Source organism: Vicugna pacos, chromosome 6 (assembly GCF_048564905.1).
Source record: "Vicugna pacos chromosome 6, VicPac4, whole genome shotgun sequence".
NCBI classification, from domain to species: domain Eukaryota; kingdom Metazoa; phylum Chordata; class Mammalia; order Artiodactyla; family Camelidae; genus Vicugna; species Vicugna pacos.
The window spans coordinates 2,533,501-2,558,950 of record NC_132992.1 but is presented as its reverse complement, the minus strand read 5'-3'; the positions used below and the strand labels follow the sequence as shown (position 1 = coordinate 2,558,950).

At 40.3% G+C, this 25,450-nt stretch overlaps 1 protein-coding gene across 1 annotated transcript in view; it reads left to right on the top strand.

Annotated features, from left to right (window-relative positions):
- IQCH (IQ motif containing H) overlaps nt 1–25,450 on the top strand; it is a 184,206-nt gene that overhangs the window by 91,250 nt on the left and 67,506 nt on the right. Inside the window, 5 exon segments of the mRNA XM_072962195.1 lie at nt 600–666; nt 11,040–11,123; nt 15,096–15,271; nt 20,419–20,691; nt 24,850–25,041. Of these exon segments, the coding sequence (XP_072818296.1) occupies nt 600–666; nt 11,040–11,123; nt 15,096–15,271; nt 20,419–20,691; nt 24,850–25,041 (792 nt within the window).

Genomic DNA, 25,450 nt, shown 5'->3' with positions numbered 1-25,450 from the left:
CCCCAGCCCCCCCCCGCCTCCTTTGCCTCCACGCCCCTCAGTGTACAACGCACGGGCCCTACATTTGTCCTTACATCATATTTTAGCCCTAATCAGGAATCTGGCTTTTGTGCCTGCAAAATCTGTTGCAATTTTTCTATGGGAAAAAAAGTCCCTTCACTTTGTCTATGGTAGTTCTGTCAGAAAATCAATGTTTTAACTGCATTACCTTTTCTCCCTATATATACCTTCTGGCACTTTAATTCCCCAGGAAAAAAAAAAAATCCTCTCTTGTCTACATTGCTGTCACCACTTTGTCAGAAAGTATTTAAGTTTGCAGACAGCCTTTTAATTAGTGCTCACAATTTCATTTATGTTTGCTTTCTCTTTTTTTCATTCATATTCTGTTAATTAAGTGAGCTGCCTCTAATCTTCCCCTGCCAGTAGCATCATGTAGCCACCTAATTAAATTAATTGGGGAAGATGTTTTAAGTATGTAATTAAATCAATTAATATAATTTATGCCTGGCTTAACTGTACAGTGGAAAAACAGCTGAAGTTTGACTAGATGAATCCACTACAGCTTCCTGTCACTGATCAATGCTCTTCTTGATTTTTAGCATCTGGCAGCCAACTGGAATCGCATCAGGACCTCCAGGAGGACTATTATCCATATCCCATCATTAGGTATAACACTTTTGCCTGCAAATCTATCAGCAACCTCTATTACCCACCACATTATGGCTCCTTGATTGAGTTCAAGGAAGGCCCCTTGTTTTATTCAAATTGGTCTCGGCAGGAAAATGTTCTCGACATGATGAGAGTAATAACACAGGGCCCTCGCACGAAACGGCGTTTAATTTGGGGATTAAGCAAATAAAGTCATTATGTGGGGGCTGCTATTCAGTGGAGAGGTGATTTGCTGTAATTCGCTTTCATCTGTATGAAATGAACTAAAAAGTTGTATTTTTTCCCCCCTTGAAATAACAGATAATGTTTTCAATCCTCTTTAATGATAGAACACAGGCTTGTGTGTGTTGTTGCTGTTACGCCAATAAGCCAGGATATTGCTTGTACACTGTTTTTAATCAAATGTGCAGTCAAAATGATAAGCTACATTCTCTGAAATTATTTAGTTCTAATTACGAGCAGATGGGATGCTTTATTTGCACCTAGGGCGCCTGAGCAAAAGGAAATGCTGTGTGAACAAGAATAATTAAGAAGTTGAATAGTGTTTTTTGCGCTTAAATAATCTGCAGTTTCATGTTAATTAGCACTAATGTAATTATTTAATTACATTTATGAATTGGGGAGCTTAAAAGCTGCTGTCTGCAACACGGTGGTAAGATAGGTATGCCAGAACCACGCTGGGAATTTCAGAAATGTGCACTGGAAGTTCTCGTAAAACGTGAGCTACTGGCAAAATGCGATTTGTCTGCATACTTGTTTTGTTTTGTTTTGCTTTTTACCTACTTAGTGTGTTAAATATCCTTGGTGAGGCCAGATTTCCCAAGCTGACTTGGGAGAGTTTTGACAAATAGCAAAACTCAGTGAATCTTCCTATTACATATTAGCTCTTCGTTAAGGCCTTTTAAGTAGAGCAACTCATTTAGTGATCTATTGTAACAGAATTCTGAATTGCAATTTATTTGTGCTCCTGTGTGAGCATACGTGTTTGAGTACTTACGTACAGTATAAACACTAACACATTTAAACAATAATATGAAAAGCAAAGAGAAATTTTTAATAAACTCATAGATATAATTAAGATTGTATGTTAAATTAATAAAATATTACCAGTAACAAAGTAGTGGAAATTTTCCTAGATTTTAAAGAACTTAACATCTAAGTACTTATAGAAAAGTTAAGGCACTTGAGTTGCATAGAGCCTTTAGGTTTGGTCTTTCTTATGACTCAGAAGAAATTAGTTCCTCCTTAGGGTGGAAGCGAGGTAAGACAGATCTGAAATTCATTCTAACTTAGGCTTTTGTTTTGGTGGGACTACTTTTGCACACAAGATTAGTTCACACACAGAAATTGCACTTGTAATTGATTGCAACCAGAGAGGCTAATTGCATACCCAATTAACTGACTGGAGTCCCTAGAATAAGGTGCAAAAGCCTTTTGCTTCTGCAACTAATTGTGGACCTGACCTGATAAGTGGGAGATTTGGCTTGCAGTCTCTATTTTACTCAGAACTAGAAATAGAAATAAGACCTCTACTTTGCAATGTTGACAAGCTGAAAGCTATTACAGACCCAATTTCCACAAACTTCTTCTCTCCCATACCTCCACTTCTGACTCTAAACCCCCAGGCAATCAGCCCTGCAGAGAAGTCTGATGGAAACAAGCCCCAAAGAGGTCAAATTATGAAAGTAATGGTTAGTAATATAAACTGAGTCATAAAAAATAACTTTAAATGAAGATGTCTTAAAATTCCAAAAGGGTTTACTGAATATAAATTAGGTAGAAAAATAACCTGGACAGAAAGTAGAATTAGAAAGCATTATTTTAAAACTGATATTAAAATTAGTTTTTTTCTTGATTACACATACTCAGTTTAAATATGCTACTTATCATAAATAAATACCTTACTTATTTAACAAATCTGAAGGTCTTCCCTATTGCAGGAATTTTGGTTGGTTAACAATATAATAACCCATTATAGACAAGTGAGAAAAGTTGCTAATCATGTATTTTCTAAGAGATAAAAATAAGCTCAGATATTTTTCTCAACCGAGTATTTAAAAAACCCAATTACACGTCTTCATAGGAGAATAATACTTGGGCTTGATCAAATGGTATTTGCTTCTACCATCTATGCTTCAGGTTATGAAATGACTTGTGGTTATCAAATTGGGCTTAAATACCATTAAACTGTCACGTGGTACCTATTCCACAGACATAACCATACCTGTTTTTTTTTAAATGATTATGGCGTACCTTTTTCTTATGTATCACTTCAGTTAGCCACAACATGGCTACTTTGTCTCCTGCACCAGAGACTCGCCTACACAATTCATGAAAATTGAAGTGGATGAAAGTGAAGTAAAGTTTTTCTCTAAATACATGCTCCCCCCTCACCCTGCCCTCAATCGATTCAATATAGTAGTTTTGTTTCCAGAGTTGAGAGGGATTCACTAATTGAAATCAGTTGTTAGGAATGGAAGGTTCAGGTGCACATTTAATACAAGATGCAACCTTGTCCTCTTTTCATCTTTCCATAGGAAATGTGTGATCCATTCTGGTGTGGAATTAGCTCCACAAATAATTAATTACACTGTTCCACTAGACAATTGGGGCTGCACTAGGTTTATCTGAACCCTGAAAATGAAAGTTTAGTAGCTGAAAACTGCATAATATATTACAGTTGTAGGCATTTGGTTATTTGTGTATATGGTGTTGCACACATAGGAGTCATTGCATTCTCCAAACCCACCATCACAGAAAGGATGGCCTTTCGATACTGTTTTTGACCACAGACTATCACATATTTAAAAATCTATGGCTTAATGATATGAACACAAAGGCAATTATACATTGCAGAGTAACCGCCTCTTTGAAAGGAGAAATTATGAACACAATTGGCTCTTACATATTTTGGGAGGTATTCCCAGATGTAACAAAAAGTTTTCGCTAGTTTTAACCAATAGGGGAGGTAGGATGCTGTTGATTAATTGTCCAAAGGAACAGACTGGTCTTCTAATTTTATAAGATGATGATGAGAAAGTTATCCTTTCCAGATTATATAGGCTGATCTCCTAATTGGATACCGCATATTTTTAATCATTTTTATTAATGAAATATAATTATAACAAAATAATCTACTGTGGTTCATAGCAGGCATAGAATACGAGGGTCTATTTTAAGCAAAATCTATCATTCAAATAGGAAAGAACTGCCACAAAGAGTCCTAATTCCTCTAGAAAAATCAGAGGTCTGAATAAAACCTACAAACTAATTCTGCTTCCAGTTTCTTTAGCCAAGTTACTTCCTCCACTTTTAATTTAACCCCTGTGCTTCTTTATTACAGTGCATCATTTGCTGCTACACTTAAACTCAGTGGCATTTAAAAATATATTGTTAAATGAGACGTGAGTAGTATGGGGCTCTGATGCCGTGAGCAGGTATATGAGGCCCCTGCCAGCCAATTAAGCTCCCAGTGATGTTTCCCCTCACTTCTCTCCCTCTTATAAAATAAACATAGAGAATGTACTGAGGTGGGAGCTTCTCTTTTCTCTATGTGCTCTTTTATTTCATTGCCAATTGATTTAATGGCTAAAAAGAATGTATACAGTTCAGCTTCATTTTTTTTCTGTCTGTGAATTATTTCAGCAAATTATCCTCGGGGTAACATAATTGGTGGCCTCCAAGATAACACGTTCCATAAAACTGGGGATCTTGTTATTGTGAGGTTCATGAAAACGTTTTTCTGTTGCTCTGTGCTGTCACAAAAGCCTAAAAGACAGAAAAACTGACTTTTATGCCCAACTCCCATACCCCAGATGCTCCTGAGACAGTTACTTCCTTCCACCAGAAGGCAAGACCTGTGCTCACCTCCGTCTGTGAACAGGGAAGGGTGGAGGACCACAGCCCAGAGGCTTATTTCTGGAATCACATTTTTACTGTGCCTCCAAGCACATTGACACCTTTCTTCTCTCCGATTTTTGAGTTGACAACTCAAAGACAGGATAGACTCTTGCTTCCATCGGAGGGCAGGGAAATCAGAGCTTTCAGTCAGATCTTTGCTGTCTCCAGCACGTGTTTTGGCAAGTAGTGTGGAATCTTCAGCTGAGCTATGGTGTTGCCACGCTAGATCTTTGAAACAGATATACTGCCAAGATCTCCCAGACAGCAGTTACCAGAAAACCCAGATCTTTGGGGATCAGGAACAAAGTACACTTAAACTTTCAAATTTCTTTATAGCCCAAATTAAAATGAAAACATTTCTTTTCATCCATATTGTATTCATTCAAGTAATCCAAATCAACACTCATTCACTGGTTAGATCAGGGTTGGCCCCATGACCCTGTAATATTAAATTACCCCATTGGACTTAAGCTAGCTGAGGTTGTACCATGAAAATACAAAAACGGCATGCAACTGGGTGTCAAGTGACACCAGCTCACGGGCTTTTGATGAAATGATTAATATTAGAATATGATCCCCCAAAAGCCTTGCTTATACTAAGATAAAATAAAATCTTGGTCATCTCCTTCATTCTCATAAAAAATATTAAAATTTTTGTTCAGCGGTTCTCAAATTTTTGCTTATAATATGACCATTGAGGACCCTAAAGACCATGGGTTTACATGAGTTATATCTGTATTTTGAGCACGTTAGAAACTAAAACTGAGAAACGTTAAAAAAATATTTATTTTAAGATAACAGTAGTAGGCGTTTTACCAATGTTAACCTAAAAGAGCCAAATTTTTATTTTTAAAAAAACTTTTATTTTCCCAAACAAACAAACAAACAAAACTTGATGAGAAGAGTGACACTGGTTGACAAGTTTGCAAATCTCTTAATAGAGAGTAGTTGGATTCCCATGTCTGTTTCTGCATTCAATCTGTTGCAATGTTGTTTTGGTTGAAGCACGAGAAGAAAGCCTGGCCTCACACAGATAAACATTTGGAAAAGGGAGGGATACTTTATACATTTTACAGCCTTTTCAGATAACTCTGTATATTTTTCTTTGATTTGATACCAAAACTCAACGAGGGTAACTCTTAAGTGTTACTTGCAATGTGGAACCTGAAATCCTATCAATGAGCTTTCTGTAGTTTTTGAGAGGACAATATTGAAAAGGGCTAATATCATCTTAGCATTATTTTGAAAAGAGTGTTTGACTTTCCAGACTCTTGGGGTACCCCGCCCCCACCAGAGGGTCCCCAGACCAGGCTTCGAGAATCTCTGGCTTTCGTTGCATGCAGTGCTGCGCCAGCCACTAACAAAAAGTCTGAACAAGAGGAAGTCCTCACTCTTGAAGGGAAGGCTTACAGAACCATGCAGAAGCCGTTTGGCCAGTTCGAGAATGTTTTCAAGACTCAACAAAGATTTGAGGACCTCCTGTGTTTTCTATGTCCTTATCACAAAATCCCCTAATTCTCCCCAGCAGCCCCCCAAAAACAACTCTCGCTTTTACTTTCATCAAATTGGCCCTGGACACACTATATAAACAGGCCTCTCTCTTGCTGTACCTCATCTCCTGTCTCAGTATCGTGTGCTTTCACACTTGCACAGGTAATTTAAAACCTGGGTGCAACCATGATGTCTAGATCACATTTCTCTAGATGACCGCCGTGTGCTGATGGGTAATCACTTGTGAAGTACGTTCACATGCTCCCTACATTTTTACTATGAAAGTCCAAAGGTTAGCTAACGGTCAACTTTTTTATGAATTAAAGCAACTCAAGGTTATTTCTATAATAATGTCGCTCTTGCCCAGCCTGCATCCAGTATGCTTTCTTGAGTGGAAGAGAAAGGGGTGGGTTGACAGCTACTGCTGTTGTAAGCCTGCATACGCCCCCGAGGAGCGTGTCATGCACTTGAACGTCACCCATGAGGCGTTTCCAACTGGGAAAAGGCTGAGAACCGCTGGTCCATCAGACTGAGGCATGGACGACTGCCACCTCAGGCCAGGGCGATCAGATGAATGACGACTATTTGGTAACTGGAAATCTCCTATTAACCCTTCTCTGCCTTAGTTACCATTGTAAGGAAAAGGACTTGGAGACAAAGTTAACTAGTAGTCAACCACAGAGCATTGAGCAAGAACTCAAGAATACTTGATTCCACTGCAAGAGCAGGGGCCTGTCACAGAGGCACCCACCGTCCCAAGGTCGCACGGTCACAGAGCATGGCCTTGCTCATGTTCTTGGGTTTCTGTGGGTGCTGTGAAGGAAAAGCCAGTCCCAGCAGGACTAGTTTACTGGGTTGCAAAGAGGCAATTAGCATCATCTGATAGGAGTTTGGGTTGGAGGGGAGATAGGGATGGGAAAGGAGATGAAGGTGGAAATAAGGATGGACAAATGATAGCCAGTAACCTTTTTTTTCCCTTTGGAGGAGGAGATAATTAGGTTTATTCATTTATTTACTTAGTGGGGGTACTGGGGATTGAACCCAGGACCTCACGCATGCTAGGCATGCACTCTGCCATTGAGTTATACCCGCCCCCTGCCAGGAACCGTTAATGAGCATCTTTGGCTCAACAGAAGCCCAAAAATATGGCAGCTGGATAACTTCAGAGAAGTGGCACTCAGGTACCCTCCTTCGATGTGACGCAGAGGCAATCAGGTTTTGAGGAAAGATGAAATACTCTATCAAATCATGAATATTTTGCAGTTGAGGATGGCATAAGGAAAGAGGCTGTGTTCCTCTTTACAGAGATAAGGAAGAGAGAGCACCCTTTTATGCCAGCGCTGTCTTATTCTATGCTAGAAAAAGCTACAAATCCCACTGGCTGTGCTTTGGATTTCCCGGGAAGTTCTCCAGATCAGAGGACCCAATGTTTTGGGCCTTAATAGGAGAGGAGGGAATCGTGGAAACACATGAGAGAAAGGGCTAAGAATTTAAAAGGCAGATTCTTTGAGCAGGATCTTCAGCCACATTCCATTCGCTCACTCGACTGGGGGTGTCACAGTGTTCCTGCTCTCACAGGGCTTACAGTCTGGTGACAGGAGCCGGAGCGGTGCAGTGGGGAGGAGACGCGTACAGCGAAGGAGAACACGAGCAAGCAAAGAAGCGTGCAATGACAAAAATGAGGACAGTGCGGTGAAGAGCGAGTGCAAGGGAGTGACAGTGGGGGAGGGGGGCTGAAAATCCTCTTAGGAAAGGGCGGTCAGGCGCACCTGATGGAGACTGGGGCCCCTCAGCCGCGTGAGCCAGAAGAATGGTACCTTGATTTGTGCGCGTAATTATAATAATGTCCCTAGATTTCAGTGAGGTTCCTTATGAGGATTTAAGTCTGGCTCAGCTGAGGTTAGGAAAGACATAATAGTAATAGTAACAACAAAACCTACTGAGTGCTGACTCTGAGCTCTTATTAGGGAGCTCGGCCCCTACCCATCTCTTTCAGTTAGAGCTCAGAGAGAAGGACATCTGAGGAGTGGTACTTCCCGGGAGGAAGAGAAGGGAGACATGTTAGCTTTCTATCGCCGTCTGACCAGTTACCACAAGCTTAACAAAAATGTGTTACCTTGCAATAATAATTCTGTAGTTCAGAAGTAGGAAAGGGGTTAAAATCAGGGTACAGGCAGGCCTCCATCCCTTTCTGGAAGCTCTAGGGGAGAACCGGTTTCCTTACCCTTTCCAGCTTCTAGAAGCCACACACAAAGGGATAAACAAGGAAGGCGTGTCACCCCCTTCCTCCATCTTTAAAGCCAGCAATGTGGCACCTCTGTGCCTTTCTTCTGCGGTCACCTTTTCTCTCTCTCTACTCTTCTGCCTCCCTCTCCCACTTTTAAGGACCCTTGTGATGTCACTAGGTCCAGCCAAATAATCCGGGAGAATCTCCTTATTTTAAGGTTAGCTGATTAGTAACCTTCATTCCATTGGCAGTTTTATTTCCCCTTTGCCACGTAACCTAACGTATTCACAGGTTCCAAGGACTGGAGTGTGGACCTTTATGGAGGGCCACTAGTCTGACAGCCTCAACACCTGAAAACAAAAGTGAGAAAGAGGCGAAGGCTCTTTGTCCCTTCTGGAGTTCTCCGCTCACACTTGGAGAGCCACATCTTCTCCCTTACTTGACGTAACCATGTTGGTCACGAGAGATAAATACGTAGTATCTGAACTGTACAATAATTTGTAGGTTTATGTGATCTTGAACAAGAGATATGGCACTTGCCCTGAAACCTCCTTACCTATAATGGGACAGGGTGGAAGTAGATGGTCTCTCAAAACTCCTCCAGTGTTTCTAGACTCACCTTTGTTGTGTCCAGATCTTTGCAGATTATATTCCTAAGGGTGATGTTTCATTGCCATTGGACATGTCTGCTGAGCTGCCCAAGGCCACACATCCTTGTTGCTAATTTAGGTCACGATTGTATTTAATATATGCTGCCAGCATGGATCAGGTCTTGTCACCTACGTTATCAACACACGCACTTTGTGGATGTACAAAACGTAATAAATCTGTCTTTTTAAAAAACTGACTCCCAACTTCTGCTCTGCTGATGGTAACGTGTCTTATGTTGTATCTTGCCCATCTGTTGCTTGTGACAATTTTTTGCTGTTATGAGCTTTGGAAGTGCTCATACCTTGTAATATTAAAATACCTTCTGTTTACACTGCACTTTACAGTTTACAAAATGTTTTCCTATCTCTTACTTCACATATCCTCTATAACAATGCTCTAAGATTGTTAACATACAGTTCATTAAAATGGGTGTATTTGTAGGGTTAACTGAGGAACCTGTTTTATCATAATCCTGCACAGACACTTTATACGCATCCTTGATAAGCAATTTGTCGGAAAACTGACCTCAAGCACTTGATTGAAACACAGACTCATATGCTGCATGTGTGGCAACAAAGTGATCAGACATCCTTTATATTTTAAATTGGACATCATCTTAATGAGCCATCTCACACTGCCTTTTATCTTTACTTTCGAAAGGAAATGCATTCATGAGATGCTCTCGGGCACTTTTCTTAATCATGCTTTATTCTCTAGGCATTTTTCTGCCTCCTTATAGTCTTGATATATAAGTTATTCACAATACATTTTCCTAAATAAACATTTATCTGAATATAAATAGAATTATACATATGCAAAATCCCAAGAGTTACAATACTGCAACCACACATCAAGATGGCATTGTTAGCTGCCTGTATTAGCTTTCTATACGGAACAGTTCCCAAAATTATTTTCGAAATTAATAATTTTTCAAAAATAATTCAAACAACCCACTTGCCCTTCTACTTCTTTCGTTCTTAAGTTCATTTGCATAAAGCAAAAGGGAGACTTTGAGATGAATTGTCAACTCATTTAATTTCCAGACGTTGTCTAGTGTTTAAATACCAACATCAAAGCAAAGAGCCAATTATCAGAGTTCATTTGATCTGAAGCTCTGTTGCCTGAATTGCTATAGTTTTCCTTCTGCTGAAAAGGAAATCTGGGTCACATCTTGAAGATGTCGTTTTAAAAATCACTCTTATCTACAGCACTTTAACTTGAAACATGTGTTTGGGCTCGCTAACCACAAGGAGGCATTGAAGCATCTCTTCCAAATGTGAAAGGTAATTTTAGTTGTGTGTTTTTTTTTAAAGTTGCATCTACAGTTGCTGAATTTCCTGTAAGCAATTATGCCTGCTTGTGAGGATGCATGCCTTTTGAGTTGGTGTTTTGATCCACTTTTTTTTTTTTAACCCCTGAAATATCAGCAGAAAATGTTCTGGCGTTGTGAAAGATTTTTGGACAATAATGATCCACACGTGTTCTCCTTTTGCTGTTCCAATGGACACGAAGGAAAAGGGTGGGACTTTTATTCGTACTGACAAGTAACTGCGCTAACCTTTATTGCCCTTTAAGGTTAAAAGTTCTTTTGACTGTGTGAGCAGAAGCATATTTCTTTGTTGTATAGAATTACTTAAATAAATTCATATTCCCGACAGTAAGGGGTTTATCTGAAATCTGTGTGTCAGTTTAGAATAATTTCAGGACACTTCTTCAAAATGCCACATCAGAAGCATAAAAAGCCAAAATAGTTATTTTTTTTTAACCTGAGTATAATTTTCTTATGTACTGTTTGGAACATTCATGTTAAATGTCAGAAACTTTTCCCATGTTTCTATAAAATCCGGATTCCTAGCAGCTTTGCTGGTACTGAAAAATATGAACCCCTCTGGTGCAGAATATCTTCCTTTGGCATATCTTATAGAAGAATGCTTAGTCGCCTGAGAAGCAAGGACCTCAATCTTAGGAGTTAGTTTCTGCAAGATGCTTCAGAGACAGTTCTTTTCTAAAAATATGGACAGTGACACTGTGGAACCCTAGTGTGCCATTTTGCCAAACTGACTTGCTCTTTCTGAGTTGTGACATCTGGTTTGCCTTTTAGGATATTCCCAGCCTGTGCGAAAAAATATTGCCGACTTCAACACGCAGCAGAACATGCAGCTGGGGAGGCTGTGTGACATCTTAGGTACAGTAAATACTTTTACACAAATGACTCTGGAATGTTTATCATGATTAAATGTTAAGTAAATGTTCTTTTTTTTCTTTTCTTTTCTTTTCTCTTTCCTCTATTGCACTTCAGTGGTTTCTACCTAGCCAGGTTTTTTAATGTTCTTTTTTTTTTTTTTTTGCCTTTTTCTTTCCTTCACAAGGAAAAAGCTTAGATTTCTCATCAATCGCAGGGCAATTGAATGTTTTGCTTTAAAGAACAGTTTTAGAGTGAAGTCAACTTGAATAAACCAATGACATTTTTAACCAATTTACTTGGGTAGTTTTCTAAATTCTCTTTGCTGCAGGTTTGGATAAGGATTTTTCTCCTATAGCCCCATCCTTTACTGAATCCGGCAGTAAGTGAGGTCAACATTCTCTGTTTGTATCAATATCGTCTATTACATGATCTGAGGAATGGGTGGACGGTATCTGAAATGAAAAGCATTGTGTTTTCATTATAAAAATAAGAGAGAAATGAAGATAGATTTTTAAAAGAAGCTTTTCTTTAAATATATATTGTCTAGTTATGAGAAAGCAGGAGGTGCCTAGTGGAGGGAATTCTTAGAAATACAGACCTTGAGTGATAGATAATTCTTTGTACAAGCCAAGTTCCAGCGTTACTGGTTTGGTCAGTTCTGAATCAGACACCAACCTAGGGCCAGAAAGAAGGATACAAGAAAAGCATGCAGTGGCTTTGGCTGACGCTGTTTGAAGTGAGCCTTAAAGAATGAAGATTTGAAAGGCTAAGCAATAATATTGAGTCAGCATGGGAGGTGTCGGCCAAAACTTCAGGGTTAAACAAAAATGACACTTATTTTTCAGTTACCAAATAAGAACTTCTTTGTTTTGTTAAAATATAATTGCTTTGGCCCTTATTTAAGCAAAACAAGGAAGAATTTTAAATGATCGATGACCAACTTAGCTGGCTCCCTGGAATGACATACTTTACATGATTCATATATATTTCAGCATCATTATTATTTTATAAATTCCATTTGGTAACAAAAATACATCCGTACTAGAAATTTACAGTGTCCCAAAATAATAATAATGTAATTGCTTTAATCTATTATCCAGGCACTAATACTGTTTTTCAGCCTTACAAAAAAATTTTTTTAATGACTTAAGATTGATTTGTTAGTGCTGAGCTGTTTCAACTACAAACCTGACTGGGTGGAAACCACTGAAGTGCAGCAGAGGGCAGACTTCGCTCTAATTTATTTGATTAATTTTTTTCCTTTAGCTTTTTATAAACCCTTCTATATATAGTCCAAGCCATCACCAAAGAAGTTCTTTACAAAAGATCCTCATTATTAGAGAAGACTTGAAAGTATTAGGCTTCTATTTTAGATAATTCAATAGCTCAGTCTATGTCCACCTGCACTGGAAAATTCTGCTAATATGAACACTTCGGAAAGAGTAGGAACTAAATGCCTTTTCTTGGTACACTATCTTCACGATGTCACATTGCGATTCTAAAATCTCTTCAAGAGAAGTAATGAAAGTTTAGAAAAAAGTTGAAAATAGAAAAAGTATTTTTTTGTGACATGAAAGTAGGAAAAATAGTAATAATTTTGTAGAAGATTAAATGATTCTTTTTTAATTCCACTAATTCCTAGTAAAGGGTGTTGATTTTTCTGCTTATTTAAAGGAAACAAAGATAATCTGATTACCTTGGTAAGACTTGTTATTCTGAACGTTGGCTGTGAAGTCAGGGTATCAGGTGGGGAGACCCCAATGGCTAGCATTTTCAATTCCTAGATAAGTTAAGCAAATCAATATTGACTATTGACTAGCAGTCAGAGCAATCTTCATCTTCTTATTAATTCCTTTCCAAAATTACCCACCAATTAATTTTGAACATTTACAGATTCACAATCCAACCACACTAATGCTGGGCATCAGCGTCAGTGATATGCATTCCTTTGCCAGAAGTGAACAGGAAAGGAAAAATCAGCGACGTGACTTGTTATTGTTTGTCAACCAGAAACTTTTTCCCAAGAAAAATTTAGTTTTATTCTGCTGCGGAATCTTTGTTAAGTTCTTTTCATTGTTTCTTTTTGTGCTTAAAAAAATACTTGTTGAGTTTTTCAAACCAATAGTTTGGTAAGACACTAGTGTCTTCTCGGAAACACTAGATTTGGGATAACGAATCTGATCATTCAGCAGTTGGATACAAGTTATTTAACCAGTGTCTCCTCAGTTAATTTATTTTAAGGGTCACATGGCAATTTGGTTTCAAAGTTAAATAGGAGTCATTTAAATACTTGCATTTATGGAGTTCCGGGCCAGCTCAGAGGACATGGCTTCTAGCCACGAGATGCTCATCTCCACAGGAGATCTCTCCTGAATGCCGTGGGGCTCACTAATCGTGTGAGACTTCCCACTTCCCAAATCTCTCCATTCTCCCAGACCCCTTCAGTCAACATGCGAGTGTTCACCGAGTGGCTCCTGCACACTCCACACTGCACCGGGGTGTGGGAAATTATAGGGAAAGTATACACCTTGCCTTTGAAGAGTTTGGAGAGATGAGATGAATAGATTTGGCGCAACAGAGGACGCTGCTTCATCGTCTTAAGTCTGGAGGCCCTGACTGAAAGGAGTGTCAGTGTGGAGGCTGGGGCGGGGAGGCCCTGTTGGCTGGCCGAGTCAGGGCGGGCTGAGGAGCAGACCGGGGCCTCCGTACTGTTCGCTGAGCACCTAGTATGTGCCAGGCACTGCACCACGTGCCTTTTATATATTCTTTCACTTAATACTCTCCCAAACTCTGTGCCCCAGGTGACTTTACTCCTCATTTTACAAATGAAGAAACCAATGCTTAGAAAGGTTAAATAATGTGCCCAGAGTCCCTAGGCAGCTGAGCTAGAATTTAATCAGTCTGTGCTCTGTCTACTCCGTCAAACTGAACAGAGGAGTCTTAAAATCCCCTCTTGGCCCCACTTGCCCAAGGAAACGTTTCACGGGGCTCCCTCCTCTGAACATCCCTGGGCACCCGGTCTGCATGCTTCACTGTGTCCACCGCCCTCTGCCGTGGCTTCTGGCTGTCCATACATGTGAAACGGTTGCTCCTCATGGCAACCTCTCATTGCTTTGAGTCCTGTATTTCATTTCCTTTCATGTTGAGCCAAGGGCTTTGCCTCTGCTGATCAGTCCCTTATGTTACAAATGAGTTGAGTGACTCCATTGGCTGCGGATTTCCTGTCCATACCCCCTAAAATATTCTGCAGCTGGGAGTGGGTAATCTCATCTCACTATTCCATTTGGATGGGATATTTAATTAGGATTTCTTTCTATACACGTAATAAGAGGCACATCTTACAAAGGAGAACAGTTAGATTTTTAAGATAATGTTTCCTTTAAACCAAGAATCACTAGATGTCCTATTTAAGTAATACAGTCCTTTTTGGGAGTAGAGCAGGGAAAAGGTTGCTTTCCTGAAATAATCATTGCTGTGGTCATAATCAGACCGTTTTATTTGGACGGAACGTTCCCTTATTCGGCCCTGCCAAGTCCAGGCAGAATAAGAAATTGCAATTCCAGCAGCTTTCTAAAGTTAATAGCTCTGTTTTATAATTTACTGAAGTTAATGGGATATTTTTAAAGCAGTATGCGATTCCCATTGATGTTAATGGGAGTTCTGGGGCTAAATCCTACGTATTATTCAAAAGTACACCTCCACGGTGCCTTACAGCCCTCCTTCTGAAGGAACCATTGTGTCTCCTTTTGGTGGTGGCATTATTTATCTTTTCTTTAGAGGAATGCTAAAGTGCAAAAAAAAAAAAAAGCCAGTTGAATTGCTAAGATCTGTACAAAACCAATCTAAATTAACTTCAGCGTGGCTTTTGGATATGCTCTTTATTTTAAACTGCACAGCATCAATCCGATGCCAGAGTTCGTGGTCTCATTTACCTTTATACCAGTAATTACCACTGTGCCTGTTGTTTTTTAGATGCCAATGTGAGCGTCATCTACATCTGCGCCAATCAAATGAATGATGAGTTACTGCTGTATTACAATAAAATCCTGAGTCTACAGGCAGCTGTCAGATCAGGGGACCTGGAGGACAGAAGTGACCTGCAGGACAGGTTCAAAATTATCACCCCTGAAGCTATAAACATCTTCACTGTGAGTTTGTCTCCTAATTACTACGGCTTCAGGGATGCAGTAAAATTAAATTGGAAATTTTATAACTTGCAACGCTCTGGTACACATCAGTGAAATATTATTGCAAGTTTAACAGCTTTACTGATTACACTACTAGTTGGACTGTGGGAAATAAATATCCCAGTTTAACTTGCAGACTTAGTGGAGCTACCCCTGCCCAGTTTCTCCGTAGCGGAAGCCTAATTGTAGTTATTGGGTTGTGCCATCAAGTAGGTGAATTTATAACATCTACGGTTGCTTGTTTTTAAATTTTGTGTGGAGGACACCGAGGTAGAGAAAGGCTGGGTCTGCGTATGATCACAAAGCTAGTAAGGGACAAATCTAGACCAAAGCTCCTGTTTTCTGATTTCCAAACTGTATTTCTTGTTACTCCATGGATTTTTTTTCCTCAGGGCAATTTGGCCTGATTTACCATATCACCTAGCTCATGATAAACAAGATTCAGATTTTTTTAAACTTTTTAAAAAAACGGATTTGTAATGAATCGAATGAACTCTGAGTGGACTCTCATCCCATCCCTAGACAAGGGCTTTTGGGAAATTCATGGAACCATGGGGGTAGCATTCTAGAATAAAGCAGTGCAAGAGATGGCTTGACATGAATTTCCCTATGTTTCAACAAGAATTTAAACTTCCATGGTAAACAACCAACATTTTAATACCTAATGGACTATGTATTTTTGAGGAGACTTTTTTTTTTTTTTGTAAAATCTAAGGGTCTGAATTTGCTGATAAAGACAACTCTGTTCACCCACAAGTCGGATGCACCAAAGTCATCTATCTCTGGCCACAAAAATTGATTGCATGCTTCACGTAGGAACCACCTGTGTGTTGAGTTACCACCCATGACACGTCAGATGCACCATGACTTGACCACAAAAAACAAAAAGGCCTGCCAGCACTGGGGCGGGTAGCTGCAGCATTTCTACTTTGCTGGTAAACTCAGTGATTTTGAACTCTCTTCTACCAAAATGAAGATTTTATTTTTTCATAACTGGATACCCCAGTATTCCCCTGGAAAGCCCTCGGCCTTGCTCTGTTTCATCGCTACCACTCTGGCTGCAGAAAAGAGGGGCAAAAGCAGGGGCAGGACAAGCAGTAGGAAAGGCAAGGGACAAATCATCGCCACTTGTCATCTTAGAAACTTCCCAACGTCCTCCAGCAACTCTAGGACTGGTTCGGTGCCTCCTAGCTAATCCTTGGCCTCAACGTCAGAGTCACTGTGGATATTAGGAAGCAAAGAAGGAAAAGAACCATCATTAATGTGTGGCTAATTTCCCAATTTCCTTCAGCCGGAAACCAGAGCTAGTGCCTGGTAGCTGCTAGTAAGAAGTTTCTGCACATCTGAAATGCCAGAACACACTGAAGAGGCATGGAATGGGATAGGGGCACTAGATTTGGGAGGAGGAAATTGAGTGAACAACCAACATTTATCAAATGCTTAATATACATTTTCTCATGTGATGCTCAGAACACTGCAGCAAGACAGAAATTGTCAATGTCCTACGGCTGAGGAAACCAGCATTCATTTTCTAGTCCAAAGATACTAGCGGGGCCAGAGTACGAACCCAAATCTGTCTGAACCCAATTGGAACGACTGCCTTGCTCCTAGGTGAGCTTGTGGCCTTGCGCCAGCCCCTTTACCACTCTGGCCCTCTGTTCTTCATCTATAAAACAAGGTGATGGATTAGATCATTTCAAAGTGCCTTCCAGCTCTGGAGTCCTCTTCCCTGAGACCTGTATCCTCAGAGTCTGCTCTTCAACTTCCAAGCAGGAGGCAGGCAGTTGGCACTAACGGACGCACCGAGGCATATGCATAGTGTAGGTCTGCGTTTCTGCGGATAGAAACAAACAAGGAATATTGGAATATTTTAAGCACTTAATACTTCTCATAGTTTAAGTTTAAATGATTTGAGTAATTAATCATTCACAGGCAATCAACTTTCTACAATATAAAAATTAAACTCTCGCTTTCAAACCACATTTCCAATCTCATCTCACATTTCCTGCTCGTGGTTGGTTATGGTTTTATTTCTTTCCAGTGGGTTTGAAAGACTGTATCAGTGCTGATTCTCATTCAAACGGCTGGCTTTGAGGAGGTTTTTCTAAAGTGTGCCAAAAATCTGTACGTGTCTCCAAGTCACTATACAGTGTTTGAATCTGTAATGGTAAGAAATGCTGTTATAAAGTCATCATGTCTATTTCTGAACATTTTAATATTTATGAAGACATCCTAAACAGCACCTTTTATCTCAGGTCCCAGAAGGAATTAGTGGTGATAAATTAAATGTAGCTATAATGTTATGGAATTAGGAACGCTTTAGATTTTTGTCATCAGTGTTAATCCACTGCCTGGATGTGATGATACCGATTTTCTCTGAGTGGTCACAAAAGGCCTGCGGTCAGTAATGTGTCTTCTGCCATCACTCACTCACATTCAAATCTTTTTTAAACACACGTTGAGCACAATACTGTGATGTCATCTTGCCTAAAGAATAAGGCTGCCCACAGATGACATACTAGAGTCGGGTAGAGTTCTTGCCAATAAAGACAAGCAACCCTAGAGGAGACAGAAATCCATCCTGGCCGGAAATGTGCTCAGAACTTGAACATTAGGTTCTACTGCCGCATCTGCCGTCCCCTCATCGCACCTCGTAAATCCACCAGACCTCACTACTCAACCTGTAAAATGGGAGCAATCATGGCAGCTATGGCATGAAACCTGCGCTAATATCTAACCTCTGCTGTTGAACAGCTGTGTGACTGTGGGCAAAGCACTCGAGCCTCAGTTTCCTCGTCTCCGAAAGAGAGACTGCTAACTGGTACAGTGTTGCATGGATCAAATGAAAGAGTACCCGTCGAAATGCTGAGACCTTATGAACTTAACATGGGAGGACTGCCCCCCCTGAAACGTTCTTCTAGGTACCCTGGAAAGCCCATCACATACACTGTGACTCAGTTCGCCAGCTCTCCCAGACATACCGTTTTTCCACATTTCTTCATTGGAATAATTTGTAGGGAAAGGAAAGAAGTGAAATAAACAAAGGGGATAAACAGTGATCGATCAGATGGGAAATGCAAACTCACAAGGTGCTGTCACCAGCCACGGTCTAATGGAGCACTGGATTTCCTAGAGCTGCATTCTCAGAAGTTGGTTTTGAAAATGGATTTAAATTATAATAGAAAAGGCATATTGCATAGATCCGAGGAGCTTAGACTAGAACACTTACTCTGAAGGAAGGGCTCAGTGGGGTAAATCAAATCAGTCCTCTTCTCAGAGGAACTCAGTTGTCTTTTAAAAATTTGGGCAAAGTATACCTAAAATTGACCACTTTGACAATTTCAAGTGTACAGTTCAGTGCCATTAAGTACATTCACACTGTTGTGCAACCATCACATTGTCCGTTTTTAAAACTTTTTCAACATCCCGAGCAGAAGCTCTGTACCCATTAAACATTATTGTTTATTGTTACTATTATGGTTTTAACGGGAACGTTATTTACAGCTGGAAGGACCCTAGAGGCTTCTAGTTCAACCTCTCATCTGAATGGGGGAACTGAGGCTCAGAAAGATCGAATTTGCTAAATCGACTTGCAAGTTACAAATTTAGACAGGACTGAAATCCAGGGGCTCTCCTCAGTCTCCTTCTCTTACACTCAGCAGTTATACCCGCCAACAGTTTGCAAATTGGCACAGCTGACACTCCCCCCAAATTTCTCCACGTTTCAGTGCCATGTTGAGTAGATAATTTGACTCAAACTGGGGGAGGAGGCGCTGGTCTACAAAACCCCTTGGACTCTCTCACACGTGGCACTATATTATTTGCATGGCATTTTAATGACTATTTTTTTAAAAAGAGTCTCCTCTGTAATAATAATTACTACCATTTATTGAATATCAACTTAATGCCATGCATTATAATAGGTGCTTTACATTCATGGTCTTATTTTATCCTTAGAGCAACCCAGCAATTGGGTATTTTTATTCCCATTTAGCAGGTGGAGAAACTTAGGCTCAGGGAGTCTGTCATTTGTCCAAATTCAGGTAGCTTTTAAGGGACAGAGCTGGACTCAGAGCCAGAGATGTTTGACTCCAGCACTTTCTCAGGTGCCACGATGCCCTCTTCTCTGGAGGAAGTGAGCACGCTCTTTGGGTCTCATAGTCTATCCTAGGCTACGCCCATCCCCACCTCATCAACTGCTACCCTTCCTTCAAAACTCACCTCAACCCCAGCCTCTTTCATAACAATAATACAAGCTCATATTCATTAAGTGCTTATGATATCCAAGGCACTTCTCTGCCTTGGATTAGTTATGCATTAATTGTACTCATCTGTGTCCCCACTCCTTGAGCACAGAGGCACGCCTGCATTAGTTTTGCTGTGTGCTGACCATCTGTCTTCATCCTCTGCCCCTCTTAGACGCGCCGGGATTATCTATGTAACTGAAAGAGACAGTCACATGAATGGCTGAGCTGGTCTAAAGAGTCCAAAGTAAAAAGAGTTTCCATTGGAAAAGAAATTTGAATGTGGCTGAAATTCTCAAATACTTTCCATTCCTGAATCATCTCTGGAGCGTTGGTTCAGAACCATGATAACCATCATAAAAATATGGAGTTTCTGAAATGGAATTTGTGGTAGAACTTTGGGAAGAGAGTATCAAGTCAAGTGCCTTTTCCTACCAAATTGTTTATAAAGAGTTGCCAGATTAGAATACTGCAGGCCTTTTTTCTTCATTTTTTGTATTGATTTTCCAGACACTTTAGCGTTAAACCATGCCAGAAGTGCTGCAGAGATGAATCACTATTATCCAAGGGCCGCCAGCTTCTTTTCCTTCTGACAGAAGGATAATTCCACGTGGATCAAATAAATACAGATGTGTAGTAATTAGTTCTACTCCCAGCGAGCCTATTTCCAGCACACTAAAGATGTGAGCGATTATGGAACCTCACCCCAACAGCTTTTATCAATTTAAACTGCTAAACAACAGGATAGGTCATAACCCAGCCTGCTATTAATAATGCATTTATTGTGCGCTACGTGATAAATTAGGTGTATGGACGACAAAAAGAACACCTTTTAACAAGAATAATATGTTCTGCCCCCTGCAGAAGCAGCATATGTGCCTGGCCACTCACCTGATGTACAGTCCCAAGGCGATCAAAAGAATAAAAAATCTCATCCGAGGGAAGGAAGCCTACATTGTCGGCGGGCTCCTGCATAGAGATGATCTGGCCGTGGCGGATATGTTAAACACACCCATCCTGGGCCCGGAGCCTGAGCTGGCTCACCTCTACAGTACCAAGTCCGGAAGTAAACGGGTCTTTGACAGCGCCGCTGTGCCCGTCCCTCCTGGAGCGTGTAACATCTATGGTCACCAGCAGGTATGTGGGGTGGACAAGCAAGGCTCTGCTCAAGTACTTCCCATCCTCTTGACCTTGCGGGAACTTCAGGTCTTCTGGAGCCAACCCTACCCAATGACGACTGTTGTGGAAGACGTGAGCTGGTCTGGTGGGATCTACTTTAGGCCTTCATGTTTTCAAAGTATCTTCCTATCGGCCTTGCCAAGATGCCTGGAAATTCCAAAGTATTGTCCATTTGGATGAAGGAATTGAATGTCTTACTCTATCAATATTTATGGCTTTAATGTGGATTAGTTCATCATCTTCTCAGTTAGCTAGTCATTTAGCAGAAATGTGGGCATCAGTTTTGGAGAAAAGGAGCAGGTTTGGAAAGTACCAGGGAGTGAGCCTTTCTGTCAAGTCATGTTGCAGAGGGCACGTGGTAGAAGGCTGCAGACATCCGTGGCTCTATTTTAAAATATCCCGGCTCCCCAGGAAGGGGCCGTATGGGAAGGAGGGGGAGAGCTCAGAAAGGGGAAGTAAAATGGCTCCGGGAAGAGAACTGTCTGCTTCTGGGTTTTGCCTTGGTCCGAGGCTATGGTTATGCATTGTTCCAGTGGATAGTTAGGGCCATAACTACTTGGAGAACTATAATATTAGCCACACAAGATCAGCCAGTAGAGAACTAGGAGTTAGCCACTTTGAGTTAGCTGTGGCAGGTGTCCTCCTATTTAACTTCCATCTTTCACAATAAAGAAAACAGAAGCAAATGTCTGTTAACAGGTCCTAACCTCGGTTTCAGAACATCTCTTAGCCATTACTCTGAGCCCATCACAGGCGGTCCCAGGCACTCAATTCTGGGGAAACGAAAGACCTGTGGAGAGTGAGGGTGTTTGCGAGGGACACTGTTCAGGGCTCACACCTCTTCTCTCAGAGGCCTGATCACGGTGCTTGCACCTCATAGCCCCTGAGCCCCCAAATCAAGCCTTTCAACAAATCATACTTTTCAGAAACTAGTTTGAAGATATCAGTGATTAAATTGCCCTGCAGTGTTTCATCTTGCTCGAGTGTTCTTGGGCAATACGTGGGCTCACAACGGAAGATGGCAGAGTCTGGAAAAGGCACAGGCAATTTGAATAGAAGTAGAAAAGAGGGGCTCCCCCTGAACTGGCGTGTCCTTCCCATTGTCATTAAACTCCACTGGAATTTGAAGGTAAAAAAGTGGATTGCTTACCTCTGCTTCCCTGTAGAATACTAGGCTGACAGACAATATAAATGCAATGTATTTTTAAATGATGCGATTTCATATGTGGGCATTACATTAAACAATCTTCAAAACTTTAAAATGTACATGCAGTGTTTACATGGAGTCTTGCTTTCGTCCCCAGTCTTTGCTAGGAAATATTTTAGAACTCTGTATGGTGATTGTAGCTAAAGATGCAGGCACATTTAATGCAGCAAAACCTCCCTCTAATACTGATATTCAGAAGTAGGATGAAAACCCTCTCCTCACAGACAAATTGGATTTGAGGGGTGTCATTTCACCTGTGGCATGTGCAAATCATACCACAATAAACCAAGTAGCAACTGAGGTCTGCGCTACTTGTTTGGGAACCACATGTCCGAGGTCATAAGAACTGAAACACTCCACTGAGATTCTCCCAGAGAGTGACTAATCTATCTGAGCATGTCAGCATTTCGAATTTCCAGATAGTGATGAGTTAATAACACTGACTTTTCACCGATGTGCCTCATAAACTTAAAGCTGGTGAAAGAAAGCCGTGATTATTTTAATTTAGGTTAATAAACATGCCCAACTATCAGCTGGGTTTTAGTAGTAGATGTTTTTCGACTTCTGCCCCTACCCCAGTATAAAAGGAGTGGCGATTAAAATTATATTACATCTTTGGGGCAGACAGACTCAAATAGAAAATGATAAACGTTTGGAAATAGCATGGAGTCATTTGGTTTATGATGAAGTTATTTATTTCTTTATTTTTAAAATCCAACTTGAGCACAGTGAGCATTTCCTATTTTGATCCATAAAGTAACCACGCAAGCTCTCTTTCTGGCATGTGCCCCGTATGAAATATCGACGGCTTTGGTTAAATAATCAAAAATGGCGATGCTATTTTAAAGCACTGTTCAATTTTCACTTAAAGATAGCACATAATTCTTTCCAGTGGTGCAGTCTTTACGATACTATTGATCCTTTTCATTACTGTAGGGGATCCATCAACAGGAGCCCATTTATTGGATTCTCAGAAGCAACAAATAATAGGATTTGGAAGAAACAGATGATAATTCTGTTAGTAGTTGAAACCTCCAAATATACAATACATCCAAATACACAATGAAAAAGGCTGTGCCAGAACACCTTTCCTTTCTCCACTACAAGAATTTTATTAGATATTAACAGGTCAAAGACCATTTCTACTTCTGCAACAATATGACCATAATACAACAAATAGAATCTACCTTCTCAACACAACATTCGAGAAAGAAGGGCAGAAACTTTGGGAGGCACATTAAAAATATTCCTGGGCCGTGCTCATAGCCATCTGGTGTATAGACCAGAGTACTTGTCATTGAAACACCCAAATTATCCACACACACTAGTTGATAATTAGAGAGCTAAGGCAATTGCATTTTCACCCTAATTGAATACCCCATGGTTGCACAGGGCTTCCAGAGATCCCAAATATGCCTGTTTTGGTGTGACTTCCACACTGCTCTATTGTGTAACATCCCCAGGAAGATTTGCTAGGAAGATCCAACTCAGGAGAACCGACTGTACCTTTAATCAAAATAACTGTAATCTTCCAGCTCCAGATTTCAACAGAACTATAATCTTGAGTCCTTTCACACTCTCTAATTAAAAAAAAAAATCCACTTGGTGAACAAAAACTCATCAGAAGGAGAGAGAACAGTGTTGCAAAGGCCTTCTTAAGCGCACGGCGTGACCAAGGCTCAGAGGGGAGAATGCTTACTATTGTTTTGTTTCTTTCTGTGATGTATAAACTGGACAGCCTGATGGAAAAAAAACGAACAAAAAAATCATTTTGTGATCTAATGAGTTATTTTTCACCAAGGCTCTACTGGAAGCATATTACTTATAATTAAGTAGTCATGCGGTAGACTTTTTGCCTGATTCAAACTTACCCCAAATGGCTCACTGGCCGTTAGGAAAGTTGCTTTCCCTTTTGCTGACTTCGTTTTCCACCTCCCCCTTCTCCTCCACCTCCCTGCAGGTTGAGATGGGCAGGACGGTGGAGAGAGAGTGAGCTTAGGTGTTGGACTCAGAGCAGCCTGGTGGAGTCTCTCTGCTCTGCCACTCAGTGCTGTGTGATTGTGGACCAGTTATTTAAATTAGCTGAGTCAGATATTTGCACACAAAATGAAAATAATAATGGTGCCTACCTGATAAATTTTTGTGAGTATTAAATAAGAAAACTCATGTAAAGAGCTTAGCCAAGGCTTAGGTCCTACTGAGACATCAGTAATGTTAGATATGATGATGATGATGATGAAGATATTAGATCTTAAACTTCTATCTTTGCAATGTCCATGTGATAGAGCCCAGGTCTTTAGGGAATATAGCTTCAAATAAGATTAGGATAGGTGTATATTCCAAGAAACTTGCTTTCATAAATGTTTTTACCTCCTTTGTCTTGTTCATATAATACACTCGGTCAACTGACCAAACAAAGGTATTTCATGAATGCTAATGAGGAAAAAAATTAACTGTTTTAAGATTGTAGCCTTTAAAAGCACTGCAAAGCTCCAGACAGTTAAAGTTTTCAAAACTGTAACTTTTTATAGTCTTGAAACTATTAAAAAAATCATTTGAAGAATCAATAAGTAAACACACAATTCTCTGAAAAAGAAAGAAAACAATACCAAGGTTCAATTACAGATATTCACAGATTTTTTTTCTTTTGCCTTCAAAAGCCAGCAAAACAGTTTCATAATTTTTCATAAAGAAGATTATATTTTAAACATGTCTTTGGTCCCATTGGTTAGTGTTTCTTTACATCATGTATACATCACTTAAAACTTCTTCTAATCTGTCTTTAAAAGATAGCCAAATGAACAGACTGAGATTAAGACACATGAGAAGTACCATGACTAAGTTAACACAGTAAGAACGAATCCAGGAGACCAGCTGTATTAAATGTTGCCGTGTCTTTGGCCCCACAGATGATGGAACAGGGGAGTCAGCTGATCGTCGATCACCTGGAAATCCAACGCTGGCTCTTTAAAATGGACTTCGAGTTTGGAGGAAATGGGACTGCATTTTGTGACATTCCTTCCCACCTAAAGTGCTACAAGTGGGTCCTAAAGGAGAGTCACAGATACGGCCGCGAAGACTGGAGCAAGAAATGGGCACAAGTGAGTGTTCGATGGTGGCATAAACCGGAAGTGTCCTGAGCACAGTTAGGAGATGAAGCAAAAGGCTCAGCTGGGGGATGAGGCGCTTACTTCTAGACCTGTCACCTACCAGCAGTGAGACCTTAGGCAAGCTTTTTACTTTCCGAGGCCTCAGTTCTTATATACAAAGTTAATGAGGTTGACTAGGCTATTTTAAATGTTCCTTCTTAGGAAGTCCTCAAATTGATTATGATGATTAGGAAGTAATTTTTTTTTTACCATATTCAAATAGAATTACAGATCTAATCATTTGCTCTAAGTGAATCTTGATCATATGCTTCGAACAACTGTTGTTATTAAGCTAGCTGTATTTTATTATGAGAGAGAAATTCTATTAGTGAATGTTTGTCACCTGGAAGCTAATGTATAA